The 14993-nt window shown below is 53.1% G+C and overlaps 2 protein-coding genes across 2 annotated transcripts in view; one reads left to right on the forward strand and one right to left on the reverse strand.

Annotated features, from left to right (window-relative positions):
• Positions 1–1886, forward strand: part of LOC102000440 (glycine N-methyltransferase) — a 3759-nt gene extending 1873 nt beyond the window's left edge. The window contains exons 2-6 of the mRNA XM_005359727.1: positions 243–370; positions 779–889; positions 1083–1225; positions 1319–1440; positions 1529–1886. Coding sequence (XP_005359784.1) covers positions 243–370; positions 779–889; positions 1083–1225; positions 1319–1440; positions 1529–1700 — 676 coding nt within the window. The 3' untranslated portion in view covers positions 1701–1886. The remainder of the gene's footprint in view (positions 1–242; positions 371–778; positions 890–1082; positions 1226–1318; positions 1441–1528) is intronic.
• A 103-nt stretch (positions 1887–1989) lies between these two features.
• Positions 1990–14190, reverse strand: Pex6 (peroxisomal biogenesis factor 6). The gene is made up of 17 exons (XM_005359728.2): positions 13272–14190; positions 11518–11681; positions 11063–11146; positions 6629–6731; positions 6422–6555; positions 5795–5906; positions 5223–5431; positions 4699–4894; positions 4432–4508; positions 4046–4178; positions 3768–3973; positions 3582–3643; positions 3314–3422; positions 2972–3088; positions 2771–2848; positions 2522–2661; positions 1990–2347 (listed from the first exon to the last, which is right to left on the reverse strand). The coding sequence occupies exons 1-17, from the start codon at positions 14151–14153 to the stop codon at positions 2211–2213; spliced, it is 2943 nt and encodes a 980-aa protein (XP_005359785.1). The 5' UTR covers positions 14154–14190; the 3' UTR covers positions 1990–2210.
• Between the last annotated feature and the right edge of the window lie 803 nt (positions 14191–14993).

Genomic DNA, 14993 nt, shown 5'->3' on the forward strand with positions numbered 1-14993 from the left:
TTACATAGTGAAGCCCTGTCCCAAATAAATAAATAAATAAATAAATAAATAAATAAAAATAAAAGAGAAATAATAGTCATGGTGTCATCTGAGGAGGGCAGTGGAGGTGACCAGAGAGGAAGCAGAGCAGTGGACCATGGAGTGAGAGGCTTGGAGAATCGCTCCGAGCATGGCTCCTCCTTGGACTCCCCCACCCCAGGCTGCTAACTGCTCTAGCAGCTCCTCATCTCTGACCTCCCCAGAGTGGACTCTATTATGCTGGTGGAAGAGGGCTTTAGCGTGACAAGTGTGGACGCCAGTGACAAGATGCTGAAATATGCCCTTAAGGAGCGCTGGAACCGGAGGCAGGAGCCAGCCTTCGACAAGTGGGGTAGGCAACATAAGTAAATAAATAAGCTTAAAGAAAAAAAAAGGATGAGCTGGTTGTGCTTTTGGTGCCAGGGGTTGAACTTGGCATGCTAAGCAGACACTGACAACTGAGTTATCCTGTCAGCATTTTTATGTCTTCCCACGCTGCCTGCTTCACCTAGGCCAGGGTCAAATGATTCTCGGTTTCCCATCCATAGGAACTAGCAGTGCACGCCAGTACCTGGGCTCTGCAGAGCTGCAGCAGCATCTCTCCTCTCTGTCAGAGCCCCTAAGAGAACTGGCTTTTCCAACAGTGGCTCTCTCCTGCACCACTCTCCTTGTCCTTAACCAATCCCACATGTCCCTGGGTGGAGGTGGCTGCTGTCATATTGTGAAGCCACTGACCCTGTACTCCTCCCCTGGCCTCCAGTCATTGAAGAAGCCAACTGGTTGACTCTGGACAAAGATGTGCCAGCAGGAGATGGCTTTGATGCTGTCATCTGCCTCGGGAACAGTTTTGCTCACTTGCCAGACTGCAAAGGTGAGCTTGTGGCCTTGTGTGGCTTTTGTCTTGAGCTCCCCCACTTCTGACGATGGCTGATTGGTTGCCTTGACGAGGCAGACTTGCCTTTTGCCTCTCTTCTTTAATGCTGGCACTTGGGCGGGAGATGGGCGGGAGAGTGGTGCTGGAGGCCCAAGCAGATGGTGTCTGTGGCCCTGCCTGGCACACACAGGTGACCAGAGTGAGCACCGGCTGGCGCTGAAGAACATCGCAAGCATGGTGCGGCCTGGGGGCCTGCTGGTCATCGATCACCGCAACTACGACCACATCCTCAGCACAGGCTGCGCGCCCCCGGGGAAGAACATCTACTATAAGGTTGGGACAGCCCCAAGTGGGAGGTGTGAGCTGGGAGGCCAGAAGCCCACGGTGGCTTAGGGAAGCTAAAGGAACTGCTGCCACTGCTTACAGAGTGACCTCACCAAGGACATCACGACATCAGTGTTGGCAGTGAACAACAAAGCCCACATGGTAACCCTGGACTACACAGTGCAGGTGCCAGGCTCTGGCAGAGATGGCTCTCCTGGCTACAGGTATGGCATGGTTTGGCAGCAGTGAGGTGATGGTGGTGGGGAGGACTGGGCCAGCAGCCCTCACGCTTGGCTGGGGACCCTGTTGCAGTAAGTTCCGGCTCTCTTACTACCCACACTGTTTGGCGTCCTTCACGGAGTTGCTCCAAGCAGCCTTCGGGGGCAAGTGCCAACACAGCGTCCTGGGCGACTTCAAGCCTTACAAGCCTGGCCAGGCCTACATTCCCTGCTATTTCATCCACGTGCTCAAGAAGACCAACTGAATGTGGCTCTGGCTCCTATAAGTCCCCAGCCCAGGGAACGTGTCCCCACCCCAAGATCATCACCTAACACAGATACTGCATCTGGGTGCAGGAATGTGGGTCAGGCAAACGGGAGTCAGCAATATAGTCTGTGCCTTTCTCAACTTTTCCGTGCCTTGTGTTTCTTTCAGAAGTAAAAAAAAAAAAAAAAAAAAACACTCTCATGGTGTCCATCCCCCCTCCCCTGCCCTGGATCTCACCCCTCCCATAATCTTGCCCTTTGCACCGCAACCTCTCACAACACCAGCAGGGGGCAGTATAGACTTTATTTTCTGTCACAGAACTGGTGCCTCAACACAGATCCCCAGGCTGCCAAGCTCCCAGGCTGCTAGGCCTGGCTCCCCTCTTGAACACAAGGGCCTCCCACCATGGCTCACAAGGGATCTACTGGAGGATGGCAGCCTTCAGGTGACATGGCAGCAGGTACCTTCAGCCATGTGGGAAGATGCAGACAAAGATGGCAGGCAGCTCCTAGCAGGCCGCAAACTTGCGCTGGATGCGCTTGTACCGGAGCAGCTCCTGCTCACTGACTGAGGGCTGCAGCCTGGCTGCGGCCTGCAACAGGTCCTCCATGGTGAGCAGCAGTGCTGAACTCCCCAGCTCTAGCCCTGAGGATGACAAGGAAGAGTAAGGCCAGGGCCCGCCCTAGCTGAAGAACCGAGGCCTAGGAAGGAGAGCTCCATGGAGGTACCTTCCTGCTCAGCTGTCCCTCTGAAATTCAGGGCCAGGCCTGTCTCCCACTAGCTTTTGGGTTCCTACCTGGGGCTGACGAGTGGGCTCACCTTCCTCTAGGTCTCGAACCCTGCGTTTGAGGGCAGCTGTCATGGCATCGGAGCAGAGGGCGTAGAGGTCTGCACCCGTCAGCTGGGGCGGGCAGCAGTCCAGTACACTCGCCAGGCTCACAGAGGCCTCCAGCTTGAACCTGTCACACACATACCAGAAATGTTAAATCTGGCGTCACCTCCCCCGTCCAAAGCCACACTGACTGGCGCACCAGCCACCCCAGGCCCCAGCCCTTTGACAAAGCATACTTGCGTGTGATGGCACTCAGAACACGCAGCTGGGAAGCGCGGTCCTCACTTGCCCCTACAAACACCAGCTTGTCGAATCTTCCAAGAGACAGAAACAGAGTGTCAGGGCTGCCAGCCATGAGAGGTGACAAACATACAGAAGAAAGGTCAAGAAACAAGCCCAAATGGGTCTGGCTGGGGAGAGAGGGCCGGGATATCTACCTGCCAGGCCGCAGAAGGGCGGGATCCAAGAGGTCTGGTCTGTTGGTGGCTCCAATCACAAACACGTCCCCAGTACTGTGAAGTCCATCTAGCTCAGCCAAGAGCTGAGACACCACTCTGAAGGGAGGGAGCAAAGGCCAGAGTCCCTGGTCTGCCTTCCAGCCTCCAGCGCTTCTCTTTGAAGGCTACTTCAGCCAGGTCCTCCCTGAGTTCTGCACATGTGCATCTCAACATAGGCAGCCCTCCGCAGAGCTCCGCCCACAACTCTATGTTGTCTGGATTGGAAGGGCAGACCCCCAATCTGCGGGACCCCAGACTCCACTCCCACTCTGAACCCCTGACCTGTCCATCACACCTCCAGAATCTCCGCTGCGCCCCCGGCTTGGAGCTAAGGAGTCTAGTTCATCAAAGAAGATGATGCATGGAGCGGCGGCCCTGGCCCTGGCAAACACTGAGAAAGAGGCTCCCGGGAGAATGCAGCCAGGGGAGAAGGACGAAGGACGGGAGGTGGGGCTGACAGGTCAGCTCAGGCAGCTGCCCAGTGGGGCTGCCCAGCAGCAGCTGGGGGAGGAAGGTGGAGAAGGACCGAGGCTGCTCCCCCCCCACTCACCTTCCCGCACATTCTCCTCACTTTGGCCCACATACATGTTGATGAGCTCTGGTCCCTTCACACTGAGCAACAGAATGGGTGAGTGAGACAACCAGACGTGTGCAGTGCATACAGCTGTCCTCTCCTCCCTGCGTCCCCCCCAACCTGCTACAGCCCAACCCCCACATTTCCCCAAGTCTTGCCCACCTGAGGAAGGTGAAGCTGCACTCTGTGGCCACTGCCTTGGCCAGGAGGGTCTTGCCTGTGCCCGGAGGCCCATGCAGCAGAAGGCCCGATCGCCTCAGGCCCAGGCTTAACAGCTCAGGGTGTTCCAGAGGGAGCTGGATGGTTTCCAGGATCTCCTTCTTCACATCCTGCAGCCCACCCACATCATGCCAGGACACTGAAGGGATCTAGGAGACAGAGGAGTCCAGGGAGTGCGCAGGAAGGCAGCGCCCACCCCACCTTAAGGACCTGGTTCTCACCGTGGGTGCGCCCACAGCTTGGGAGTGAGCAGTTTGCAGTTGGTCTAAGGCCTGCCCAAAGTCCTCAGCCAGCAGGGGAAAACCAGCCGCACACAGCTCCTCCTCATCCTCCTCACTCAGGCCACCTGCCAAACTACAAAGAGAAACGTGGGGCTGGGCTCACTCCTGTAAGACAGCACAGTGAGTTCCAGGGCGGCCAAGGCTGAGACCCTGTCTTAAAAACAAAAAAACAAAACAAATAAAAAGGACCAGGCTAATGGGGCTATGGATTAAGACTGTCACAAAACAGAGAGAACAAGAGGATGAGACAAGACCAGCTCTCTGCAGGTCCCACTGCCTTCTCCCCACCTCCCCAGTCACCTTGCCCTGTGGTGAGTTCCTCTTACCCTGAGGCTCTGATCCTGGCGCAGGCTACCCGGCTGGTGTGGGTCAGAAGGGCATAGAGGTCCCCTACCACAAAGCCCTACGGAATTATACAAAAGGACACATGGGCATGGCTCAGCAGACAGAGCCCGTGGGGTCTGTACTCCAGCTGAGCAGAGGTTTTGGTGGTTTCCTGTCTCACAGGACACCACCTCACGCAGGACCAAAGTTCTACGTGTGACAATTAAACTATGATCTCCCAGAGTCAAGGCACTTGAGGAGACACTCACCGCACAGCGCCGTGCCAGCTGTGGCAGGTTCACCTCCTGGCCCAAGGGAAGGTGGCCAGTGAGGGCCTGCAGGACATTGAGCCGCTGCTCCTCGGATAGCACTGGCACCTCCAGCTCATGGGGAAATGCTGTGTGCACATCCGTGGGCAGGTCCTGTGCATGGCTTGTGGTGGCCACCACCATCAGAGGAGGGCAGCTGCAGAGGAACGGGCACCATGGTGTGAGAACATGGCTCTCTCGAGGGATGGGATGGTTGAGGGTCAGGATCGGTGGATAAGTGCCATCCAAAGTCCCAGTACAAGCTGTGAGGACACCATGAAGGGGGAAGCTCACTGAGGACAAGGGCTTCAACCTAGGGTTTCCTCCAAAATGCTAAACTGCACCTCCTACCTCTGGAGACTCCAAGAATTCAGCCTCGGGACAGGCAGGTGAGATTTGAGAAGCCCGCAAGGGTGAGGAAATGAGGGATAAAGAGCTGAAAAGACTTAGAAGGGGCTCCCCCTTTGTTACCCCTCTATAAATACCTGCTGGGGGTGTCCTCATCAAGGAGGAGGTGACGCAGTGTGGCCACCACGCGGGCATCCTCGTCCAGCCCGTCACGGTCCCAGCCCAGAAGGTCCACGGCTGTTAGCAACAGGACAGCAGGCCTGCAGCGGCGGGCCCTGGAGAAGGCAGCCTGCAGCTTTGTCTCCACAGCCCCACTACTGTCTGCACAGAGGCTGTAGCAGGGCACCTGTGGAAGACAACAGACGGGTCTGTGAAAAGGGGGAGGCATGACCAGGGCAGAGAGGTGGGGAGTCAGAAGCAGACCATCTCTTCTGTGAAGAGCAGGGATGGGAGAAGGAGGGGCACTAGCTAGCTCTTGCTTTTGTTCACCCTGTCCATTCATCTTGGGATGGGCAGCCTGGAGAGGCCCTCTGAGTAGCTGAGCATCATGGGTGATATGCCAGCCCAGACTAATGGGCTCATGGGGTAGGACTGCTAGATGGTATGAGGGAATACAGAGAGAGAGAGAGAGAGAGAGAGAGAGAGAGAGAGAGCGAGCGAGCCAGAGTCTGGGCTGAAAGTGGTCAGGGTTCTCTCCAGAGGCCCTCACCTTCAGTAAATGGAGTCCAAGGCGATTACATGCAGCCGTGACTGCTGTGGTCTTCCCGCTGCCTGGGGGGCCCCGAAGAAGCACACAGCTGGCTCCTGTGAGCAAGGTTCCTCTGCAATTAAGGAATATACACTGTCCCCCACCTTCTGCCAAATGTTAAGACCCCAGCGACACAGAGATCCTTGGACTTCAAAAGTACTGTTCTTCCGTGTGCCTCCTTGACCCCCTTTAAGGTTGTCTCCACTCTGAAGTCATCTCTGGTGCTTATGCAGAAGCACCGAGTGCACTTTGTGGCCACAGACACTGTGCCTTCAGTGACATGCAGCTCGATAGCTCTGGTCTGCAGAGCACAGGGAGGACTTGGAGTTTAGACTTGGCTCACTGGAACAGAACAGGGTGTTCTTTGGGGATGGATTGGTAAAGGCCAGGATGGATCATGAGCTCCCCAAGCAGAAAAGCAGACTCTGAGAGAGCCGCCTGGGAGTCTGCTGGTGGCCTGGATTAGGTGTCCTGGCTGTGGCCTCCAACTCCGTGGTTATCTCCTGGGAGTTATTTCCCCGGTTGCTGCCCCACAGGGATGCTCTCTGAGCAGGCCCTTCTCACAGCCTGGGTTTACACCTCACTCACCCAGGCTGCAGGCGAGGCTTCAGGACAGCGCAGAGCTCCTTCACCAGGGCTTCTAGGCCTGGAGGAGACAAGCTGTCCCAGGGAGTGGACTTTCCCGAAGGCAGCAGTGGAACACGACTCAGGGTAGAACCTGCCTGTGAAAGGTAGAAGCCCACGGTGCTGCAGCGTTCCTCCCCCTTGGCCAGCCTCTCCCACCCGATGCCGTACCATGTATAAAGAGGTGTGGGTGGTATCTGCCAGGAAGGCACTGGCTGGTCCATCTGGGGCTTCCCCAACTGTTTTCTTCACTTTAAAAAACACCTCCGGCCACCTGTAAGAAATAGGGCCAAGGAACCAAGACCTTGAGTCCACATCTGCCTCTCTGCAAGAGCAAGTGGCTTTCTCATAAAGGACTGAGGAGCCGGGCGGTGGTGGCGCACGCCTGTAATCCCAGCACTCGGGAGGCAGAGGCAGGCGGATCTCTGTGAGTTCGAGGCCAGCCTGGTCTACCAAGGGAGTTCCAGGACAGGCTCCAAAGCTACAGAGAAACCCTGTCTCGAAAAACCAAAAAAAATAAAAAAATAAAAAAATAAAGGACTGAGGAGCAGCACAGGTAGGTACCCTGATGCTGACTGGTGGGGGCCGGAGGAGGAGGAAAGCAGGTGGTCCTCTCTCTCTGACTGGACCATAGCACATCTGAGGGCAGCTGTGTTTACCTGTCTGCACCCATTACAGCCATCAGCTCCAGGCACACGTCCTAGCCACCCACTCCGAAAGGTGAAGCCACCATCACTAAGCACTGCAACCTACGGCCACGTTCCCTCGCTTCAGAACAGTCTCTCTCCTATAGCTCTGTGCCAGGGTCTGGATCTCAGACAGAAGTATCCCTGGTTTTGATTCAGTAATTCAACAAACGCTAATTGAAGTTAGATTCCTTAATGGTGCCATGTAACTCTAGTCCAGAGACAGGCAGGCTGCGCTATATGAGACGAGTGATTCTCTGCTCTGGAATCATCTGTGAAGCTATAGAAGTGAATAATTGTTCATGTACCCTGAGTCCCTTTGACAGGCTGGGGACCACCAGATCTGGGGACAGGGAAAGAAACAGAATGATGACCAGTGGGCAGTTTGTGTGGTTAGCAAAGTCCAAGAATTAGAATTGTTTGCACAATTTTGTAGCTACAACAAGAACCATCGAGTTATACATTTGCTTTGAAAGAGATCTTTCTGTGTTTTCTAGAATGGCCTCAAGTTTATAATCTCAAGTGACTTTCTGTCTGAGTCTCTTTAAGAAGGTAGAATAATTGGTACATGCCACTATGATAAGCTGAATCGTACACTTTAAAAGAGTAAGAAAGGCCTCAACTGGTGGCGTATGCCCTTAATTTCAGCACTCTGGGGGCAGAGGCAGGTGGATCTCTGTGAGTCCGAGGCCAGCCTGGTTTACACAGCAAGTTCCAGGACAGCTAAGGCTATGTAGAGAGACCCTTTCTCAAACTCCTCCACTCCCAAAGCGCATAAGAGGCTGCTAAGTTGTAGTTCAGGTCTTCCTATCTCAGAATCACAACTCTCCGTCTCTGTCCCAGAAAGCTTGGCAAACCAAGGCACTTACAACCAAGCCTGACCAAGTTCACTTCGGCACGTCCATGGCAGGAAAGAACTGACTCCTACAAGTTGTCCTCTGACCTCCATAAGCTCCCAAACACACATTTTATAAATAATTAAATGCAGAGCCGGGTGGTGGTGGCACACATCTTTAATCCCAGCACTCGGGAGGCAGAGGCAGGCGGATCTCTGTGAGTTTGAGGCCAGCCTGGTCTACAAGAGCTAGTTTCAGGACAGGAACCAAAAGCTACGGAGAAACCCTGTCTCAAAAATCCAAAAATAATAATAATAATAATAATAATTAAATGCAGTTAAAACTATTACTTCATCCTCTGAAAGAACAAGACCATGGAGCACAGGCTCATCCTGATTCCAGTCCGGTGGGTCTTTATGCATTCTGAAGGCATAACCAGGGCTAAGCAGCCACACCTAGGGTCACTGGGAATCAGAGGTACTTACGCTACTAATGGGGAAGAGGGTAAGTGCACCTCCACACACGCGCACCTCCACACCCATGCTCATACCCAATACAAATACATTTTCTCTAAGCGTTATGGTTGGCAGAAGCTGTGTTCAAAACGAAAACATGAGGGAAAGTATGTGCTGTGTATCCAACCTAGAGCTTGGTGCATGCAGGTGGAAGTTCAGTGTCTGAGCAGAGTTCTAGTTCAGAAAACCATGCCTACTGTAGCTGAGTGTACAGCCTCACACCTCTGTCACACCAGAAATCTCGTCAGTACATCCTGAAGCAGTGCACAGGGAAGCAATGGGGGATGGCATTGGGGGCGCTTGGAAGGGTGGTGCTCCACCTTCAGGGATCTAGACTACCAGAGCATCTCTGAGGGAATGCTGGGTTGTGTCCCAAAACACCAGGGAGCAGGGGCTTGGGGGGCAGTGGAACTGCTAACTCCCAGGTAGCTCTGGTTGAAGCACAGCACAGGAAAGCTGAAGAAGGCCCATCAATGACGGGGTTCCTTTCTAGAGAATCCAAGGAGTTCCCTGGGTTTCCCTCACGGTGCCCTTGAACTCACCTGCTTACTGTCCCAACCTTTCTTTCCTTGAGCTCTGCTCATGAAGAGCTCTGCACTCAGCACCCAGAAGCCAGGAAGGTTCCTAGAGCTGGGTCAGCGGCAGTCCAGAGGTTGACCTCTTGGTGTGCCTCGGGATATCCCACCCCCTGCTTCCTTTGACAGTATGAAGTGTAGGTGGGCTTCAGTTATACAGAAACTAAGTCAGGGCTGCGAGTTTAGTTGGTGGAATGCTTGCCTAGCCTAACGAGTGTTACTGTGAATCAGAGGAATTGGAGTCACTAACTGGGAAGAGGCTGAGTGTGGCTAGCAGCTAGCATGAAGCCCTGGGTCTGTTTGAAAGCACCACAGAAACCGGGAGTCAGGAAGCAGAAGCAGGAAGATCAGAAGTTCAAGGCCATCATTCACACGTAGATTTTGAGATTAGCCTGGACTACATGAAACCCTTTATCAAAAAATAATCCAAGTCAAAAAAAAAAATTCAAGTCAAGATGGGCATGTTGGTGCATGCCTTTAATCCCAGAATTTGGGAGGTAGAGGCGGGTAGTATCTGTGAGTTCCAGGCCAGCCAGAGATACACAGTGAGATCCTGTCTCAAAACAAAACAGCTAAGTCAGGCATGGTAATCCTAGTACTCAGGATTTGGGTCGGGAGAACTACTACAAGTTCAAGGTCATTCTGGGTTGCTAGCAGTCTGAGGCTACTCTGAGCTACAGAGTAAGGCCTTGACTCAAAAATACACCACCACTGTGAGTTCAAGGCCAGCCTGGCCTACAGAGCAGGTTCCAAGACAGTCAAAGCTACACAGATAAACCCTGTCTCGTCACCACCACTAACAACAACCCCAGCACCACACACAGAGCACTGGCACTTGGGCATTTGTTAGACAAGAGAGCCAGAGGCAGGAGAGACTGCTAAGTAGCAGCCTAGATGCCAGGCGCCTGATGTGGACTAGGGTTACTATCACAGGGGGAACCAGGCACCAAGAATCAAGCTCTGGATGCTGACAAAGATGAGCCTGGCTTTCCTGGCAGGCAGGGTGTCTATCTCTTGGCATAGGGCACAGCATGAGGTAGAAAACCTAAAAGTTGTGAATGATCGTTGTTAAAGTTGGGCTAGCCTATCCGTGCTCCCTATGAAAACATGAGGGGAGTCGTCCTCCCTTAGAGTCTCTGGCACTCTCGAGGATTTTCTTTGCCTTAATAAGTCTTTTAAATAAACCTAAAAACAACAAAAAGCAGGGAAGGGTAGCAAGATAGGTCAGCAAATAAAAGCGCCCAAACCTGTTCTATTCCCAAACCCTGTAAGGTCAAAGGTGAGATCCTTCTCCTGAGAGTAGTCCTCTGACCTCCATACGTGCACTGTAGCACCCATGTGCATGAGACCATGAGTGCACACGCATGTGCTCAGACTCTGACACACACACCACATGATAAACATGAGGGGAAAAAACACTACAGGAAATGGGAAACAAGTCTAGAAAAGATAGAGGACTAGGCCTGTGGTACAGTCACATTTTCTTCCCTTTACAGAAGGCTAGAGTCCTCTCTATTCTTTTCCCCATGAAGAGTTTCATGAGACCCTGGCTAGCCTTGAACTCATGCATGACCTTCTTACCTCCATCTTCCAAGTGGAAGCACAGATGTGCACCACCATCGCCAACTTGTATGTGCTGGGGATTGAACCCCGATCCTCCAGTCAAGCCAGGCAAGTACTCCACACTTAATGCAGCTCCAGCTCCACTAAAGTGTTGTTCATTCGGTGTGTGTGTGTGCATGCACGTGTGCGTGCTAGGAATCATACATCCCCCCCCCACATGCTAGGCAAGTACTTCACCCCAGCCCTAGGCAGTGATTCTTAACCTGCCTTTGGTCATGTCCACTTGGGAACCAGAGTTTTTTCCCTCCCTCCAGCAGGAACAAACATCCTTTAGCACAAAAGCTGTATTCCATACAGACTGGGCGGAGACTGTGCACTGACTGCACTTGGCTTACGACTCTGGACTACAGATGAGGAGGCAGGTGCGTACCTGGGCAGTTTCTCCAGGCGTCCTTCCAGAGTCTCCACTTGCCCAGCTGTTGGTACACACAGAACATCCCCTTCCTGGACCACCCTGCAACAACACATCAGTGGCCTCAGTCAGCTCACGGTGGGTGTGTCAGGACCGTACCTGACACACCTGGGCCTATTCCCAATAAGACCAAAGCTTCCAGTTATCTTGGGAACAATTAAAACTTGAATTGAGTTGGGGAAATGATGGGGAACTAGAAATGGGTCAGAGACTAGAGATGGAGAGTGCGCCTGGCTCTTTTGGAGTGTTCTTGACCAAACAGTCCTATTTTCTTAGTGTTCAAGGCAGCTCACGGCCATTCCACGGCTGACACAGTAGTGGCTGGCTATGATGCAGTTAAAGCCGGTAGCCCTGGGGTACCTGGACCTGAGGAACAGGATGGGAGGAGAGGCACAAGGTGAGAAGAGGCTAACCTGGGTGTGCAAAAGTGCCGGTAAAGAACGTGGTCATAGTTCCCACTAGCGCTGTAATGAGGTGAGGACACAATTTCAATGTGTAACTCTCTAGCAAACGGAGGCTCAGCCAGCAGTGAACAGCTTCCTCTGTCTTCAGGGCTGTTGGAGCCTTCTGAGTATCTCTGATGGAGAGACAATTACCACCTTACAACCTCCAAGGTTTCACCCTTAGCAGCCAGTGTCTGCATCTGACTTTTGTGTTTACAATATCAAGCCTAGCATCCAGATGTCGCCAAACTGCATATCTCTGCTGTCCTTAGAAAACCTAAAGTTCTCCTTCTAATGTGTACTAAGAAGCCATGTTTACTCTTGGTGATTCTGGTTCCAAAAAGTTATCTGTAAAGAGAGACTTTCTGGGCCTTTCTTTGAAACCTGTCACTTAGCCCAAAGCTAGTGAGGGGCAAAGAAATGCATTCCTGTGAGTCCTGTTTGTTTTTGAGACAGGGTTTCAAGGAGCCTGTGGTACCTGTTGGGGGGGAGCTCTTGAATTTAGTCCTCCTGCCTCTCCCTCCCAAGTGTTGGGATTGCAGCGAGGCAAGCATCACCAAGCCCTGCCCCGACAAGCTCTTTGAATGCCACTAGGAAGCTGCTGGAATTGGTACTAAGCGTTCTTTGAGGAGATATGATTCTGGCTGTGGGAAAAGGATATGGTTTTGTTCTCTTTCCACAGCTCAGGTTGACCATCAACTCAGCGATTTTTCTGCCTCAGCTTCTCAGTTTTCGCACTATGGATATGAGCCACCACAGCCAGCTTTAGATACAGCCTTACCGAGCTAAAGGGCTGTTTCTTCAGTCAGAAGGAACCCACCCACTTACTCATAGAGGGACTTCTCAGGGGACTTGTTGGGTTGGTGTGCTGGGGTGCTAGGAATGGATCCAGAACTCCTCAGAGGCTACACAAGTGCTCTTTCACTGAGCCACACCCTAGCCCCATCTCACAGTACCTACTCACAAGTTTCTACACTGACGGTCGTGTGCTGTTTCTACATAACCACTCGGCACCAACTCAGGAACTGGTGTTGTTTTAGCTAGTTAACTAATTTCAAGTATACTTATGCTTAGAAACTAAACTGTATTGTGCCCTGCTCCCAAGCACAACTGTATTTTTAAAAGTAAAGGCAGAAACCAAAACACTTCAAGAAGCTCTCTTAAATATATTTAATAAGATATTAAATACCAGATACCAAAGATAACAAAGAACCCTTTCAAGGAATTTACAATGTGATTGAGGACTAGACGGATTATGTAATCATAAAAAGCATAAGATAAATATCCTAACAAAGACTCATACGGCTAGAGGGGGAAAGAAATGATGTTAAAGTTATGGCACCGAGATCATAAAAGGATTTAGGTTTTCATTTTTAGGTAAAACTTTATCAGACAGTTAGAATAGGAAGTCAAGGAAAAGCATAAGGCGAAGGTACCAAGGCACCGTCCTAACGTAGCAACCCAGTTACCGATTAGTGTAAGCAAGCGTATGCACATCTGGTACTTGGCAGAGAACCTCACCTTTCACCTAAACACATGACAGCTCTTCCCATGAACCACTATGCTGGGGAGACACAGTATGATAATATAGAATGTGTAAACAAGGCCAAGAGACTGTATGTGCAAAGTCTAGGACTAAGGCACAGGGGGCCTAAATTCTACAGCTAGCCTTCCACTTCAGTTAAGGCAGGTAAGGGAGCAGAGGAAAAGGAAGCACTCCTGACCTGAATTCTGAGCTCTCCCACTTCCAGGGGGTCACAGCCGAGATTAAAAGCCAGAGTAGGCGGCACAAACACCAGTCGGTCAGCAAGTGGCTCTCCCAGCTGCCCAGAGCTGGGTCCCAGTCTCTCGGACGGGTCCCAGCGAGGTTCTAGGACCTGTACTTTAGCCAAGTGCGGCTGGGAAGGGTCTGGTAACTCTCCGACCCGGGCCACCCATACCCATTCGCCCTGGAAGAGCCCGAGACCCCGGAGACAGCCTCGGCTCACACCCAGTGCGTCTCCAGTCCCTCCCAAAACTCCTTTAAGTTGCCGGACTGGGTGGGAAACGGCAAAAGAGGATACCACGGGCGGGGGTGGAGGATGGCTGTAGTCACTGCTCTCAGTGCCCAGTTTGGCCCGCCCGCGGAGCTCAGTTACTGCCAGCCGCGTCCCTGGGCCCAGCAGCCCTTGCAAGGCCGGCCGCGTCTCCAGCACTCGCGAACCGGGCACGGGCAGGATCTCCCCGCGGCGCACCAGAAGCGGTCCGACCCGAGGCCCAAGCCCAGGTCCGGGAGACGTGCCGAGCAGCGCCCAGCCTAGCGCCGGAGGCCGCCGCACAGGCCGCGCTCGCACTCGCGCCCCGGGGCCTAGCGCCATAAGCCGCAGCAACGCGCGGCTCACCAGCAGCTGCGGAGGCCCGGGCCCGCGCTGCTCGTTCTGGGGGCCCGGAGCTTCCAGGGCCGCAACGAGCAGCGCGGGCCCCGCAGGACTTTCGCTCGCCGGCCGCAACGCCAGCACCAGGCCCAGCCCTGTCGCAGACCACGGGCCCCCGGGTGGCAACAGCACCGACAACGGTGGCGTCTCAGTCGGGAAGGGTTCCAGAACGCGTAAGACAGCTAGCGCCATAGCCACTGAGAAGTGAGCGCCTCCACTTCCGGAACTGGAGACCGGAAAACTCCCGGGCGCAAGAGGTGTTTCCGCTTCCGGCAGGAAAGTGGGCGGGGCGTCGATGACTGAGTCGGCCCCTGGGAAGATGGATTGTGAGCCGGCTGGTTCCACCGCCCGCCTCCGTAATCGCCGACGCATGCGTCCTTTGAGTCTGCATTTAGGAGACTTTGCTTTTGCTTTTCGGTAGGGGAGATAACGCCCTCTCAGTTAGCACGCCCTGTAACACGCACTCAGTATTTTACTGACCAAGAGTAACTAGTGTGAAAAGTGGAAGGAGTCCCGTTTTTGTTTTTTTTCTGAGGAAATCTTAATTTGTCCCACTCAGCTGTAGGCATTGAGGCTTGAGGGTTGCGGGGAACGTTGTAAGAGGGAGTGGCAGGATTATAAAACTGTCCCAAACATGCTTGTACTTCTACGTATGCAGTTATGTAGTGGCTGCTGACTGAATTATTGCATGTGATTTGGTGCTGCCACATCTGTCCCCACACAGCTGACACAGACAGAGCCCCCCACGTTCCAGCGGCGTGGGTCCTTCGTGTTCACTGTTATGCTCCCACCAAACTTTAAGATTGAGCAGTTCACCCTTGCCCTCCAACCCGCTGCTCTCTCTGTCCTACTAACCCTCGGAGACACACTCTGTTTCTTCCGCAGAGGAGGGAAGGCAAAAGGAAAGGGTTGGAGGCTTCTGTGATGAGACCTGAGGCAACAGCTGTACTATTACTTAGATTTCATCTCCGTCTTCATGCTACTGCTCCATTATATTCAGTGATAGGTCATATTTCTAATTAACAGTTACAA

Source organism: Microtus ochrogaster, linkage group LG2, assembly GCF_000317375.1.
Source record: "Microtus ochrogaster isolate Prairie Vole_2 linkage group LG2, MicOch1.0, whole genome shotgun sequence".
Lineage (NCBI taxonomy): Eukaryota > Metazoa > Chordata > Mammalia > Rodentia > Cricetidae > Microtus > Microtus ochrogaster.

Bases quoted from the DNA above. Each gene is read 5' to 3' on its own strand.
- Pex6 (XM_005359728.2), bottom strand. From the start codon at position 14,153: ATGGCGCTAGCTGTCTTACGCGTTCTGGAACCCTTCCCGACTGAGACG. The intron at 3,089-3,313 runs GTCAGGGGTTCA...CCCTCCCTTCAG, and splicing joins TCTGGAGGTGTGATGGACAG to AGTGGTGTCTCAGCTCTTGG. The intron at 2,662-2,770 runs GTATGCTTTGTC...TGTGTGTGACAG, and splicing joins CTGAGTGCCATCACACGCAA to GTTCAAGCTGGAGGCCTCTG.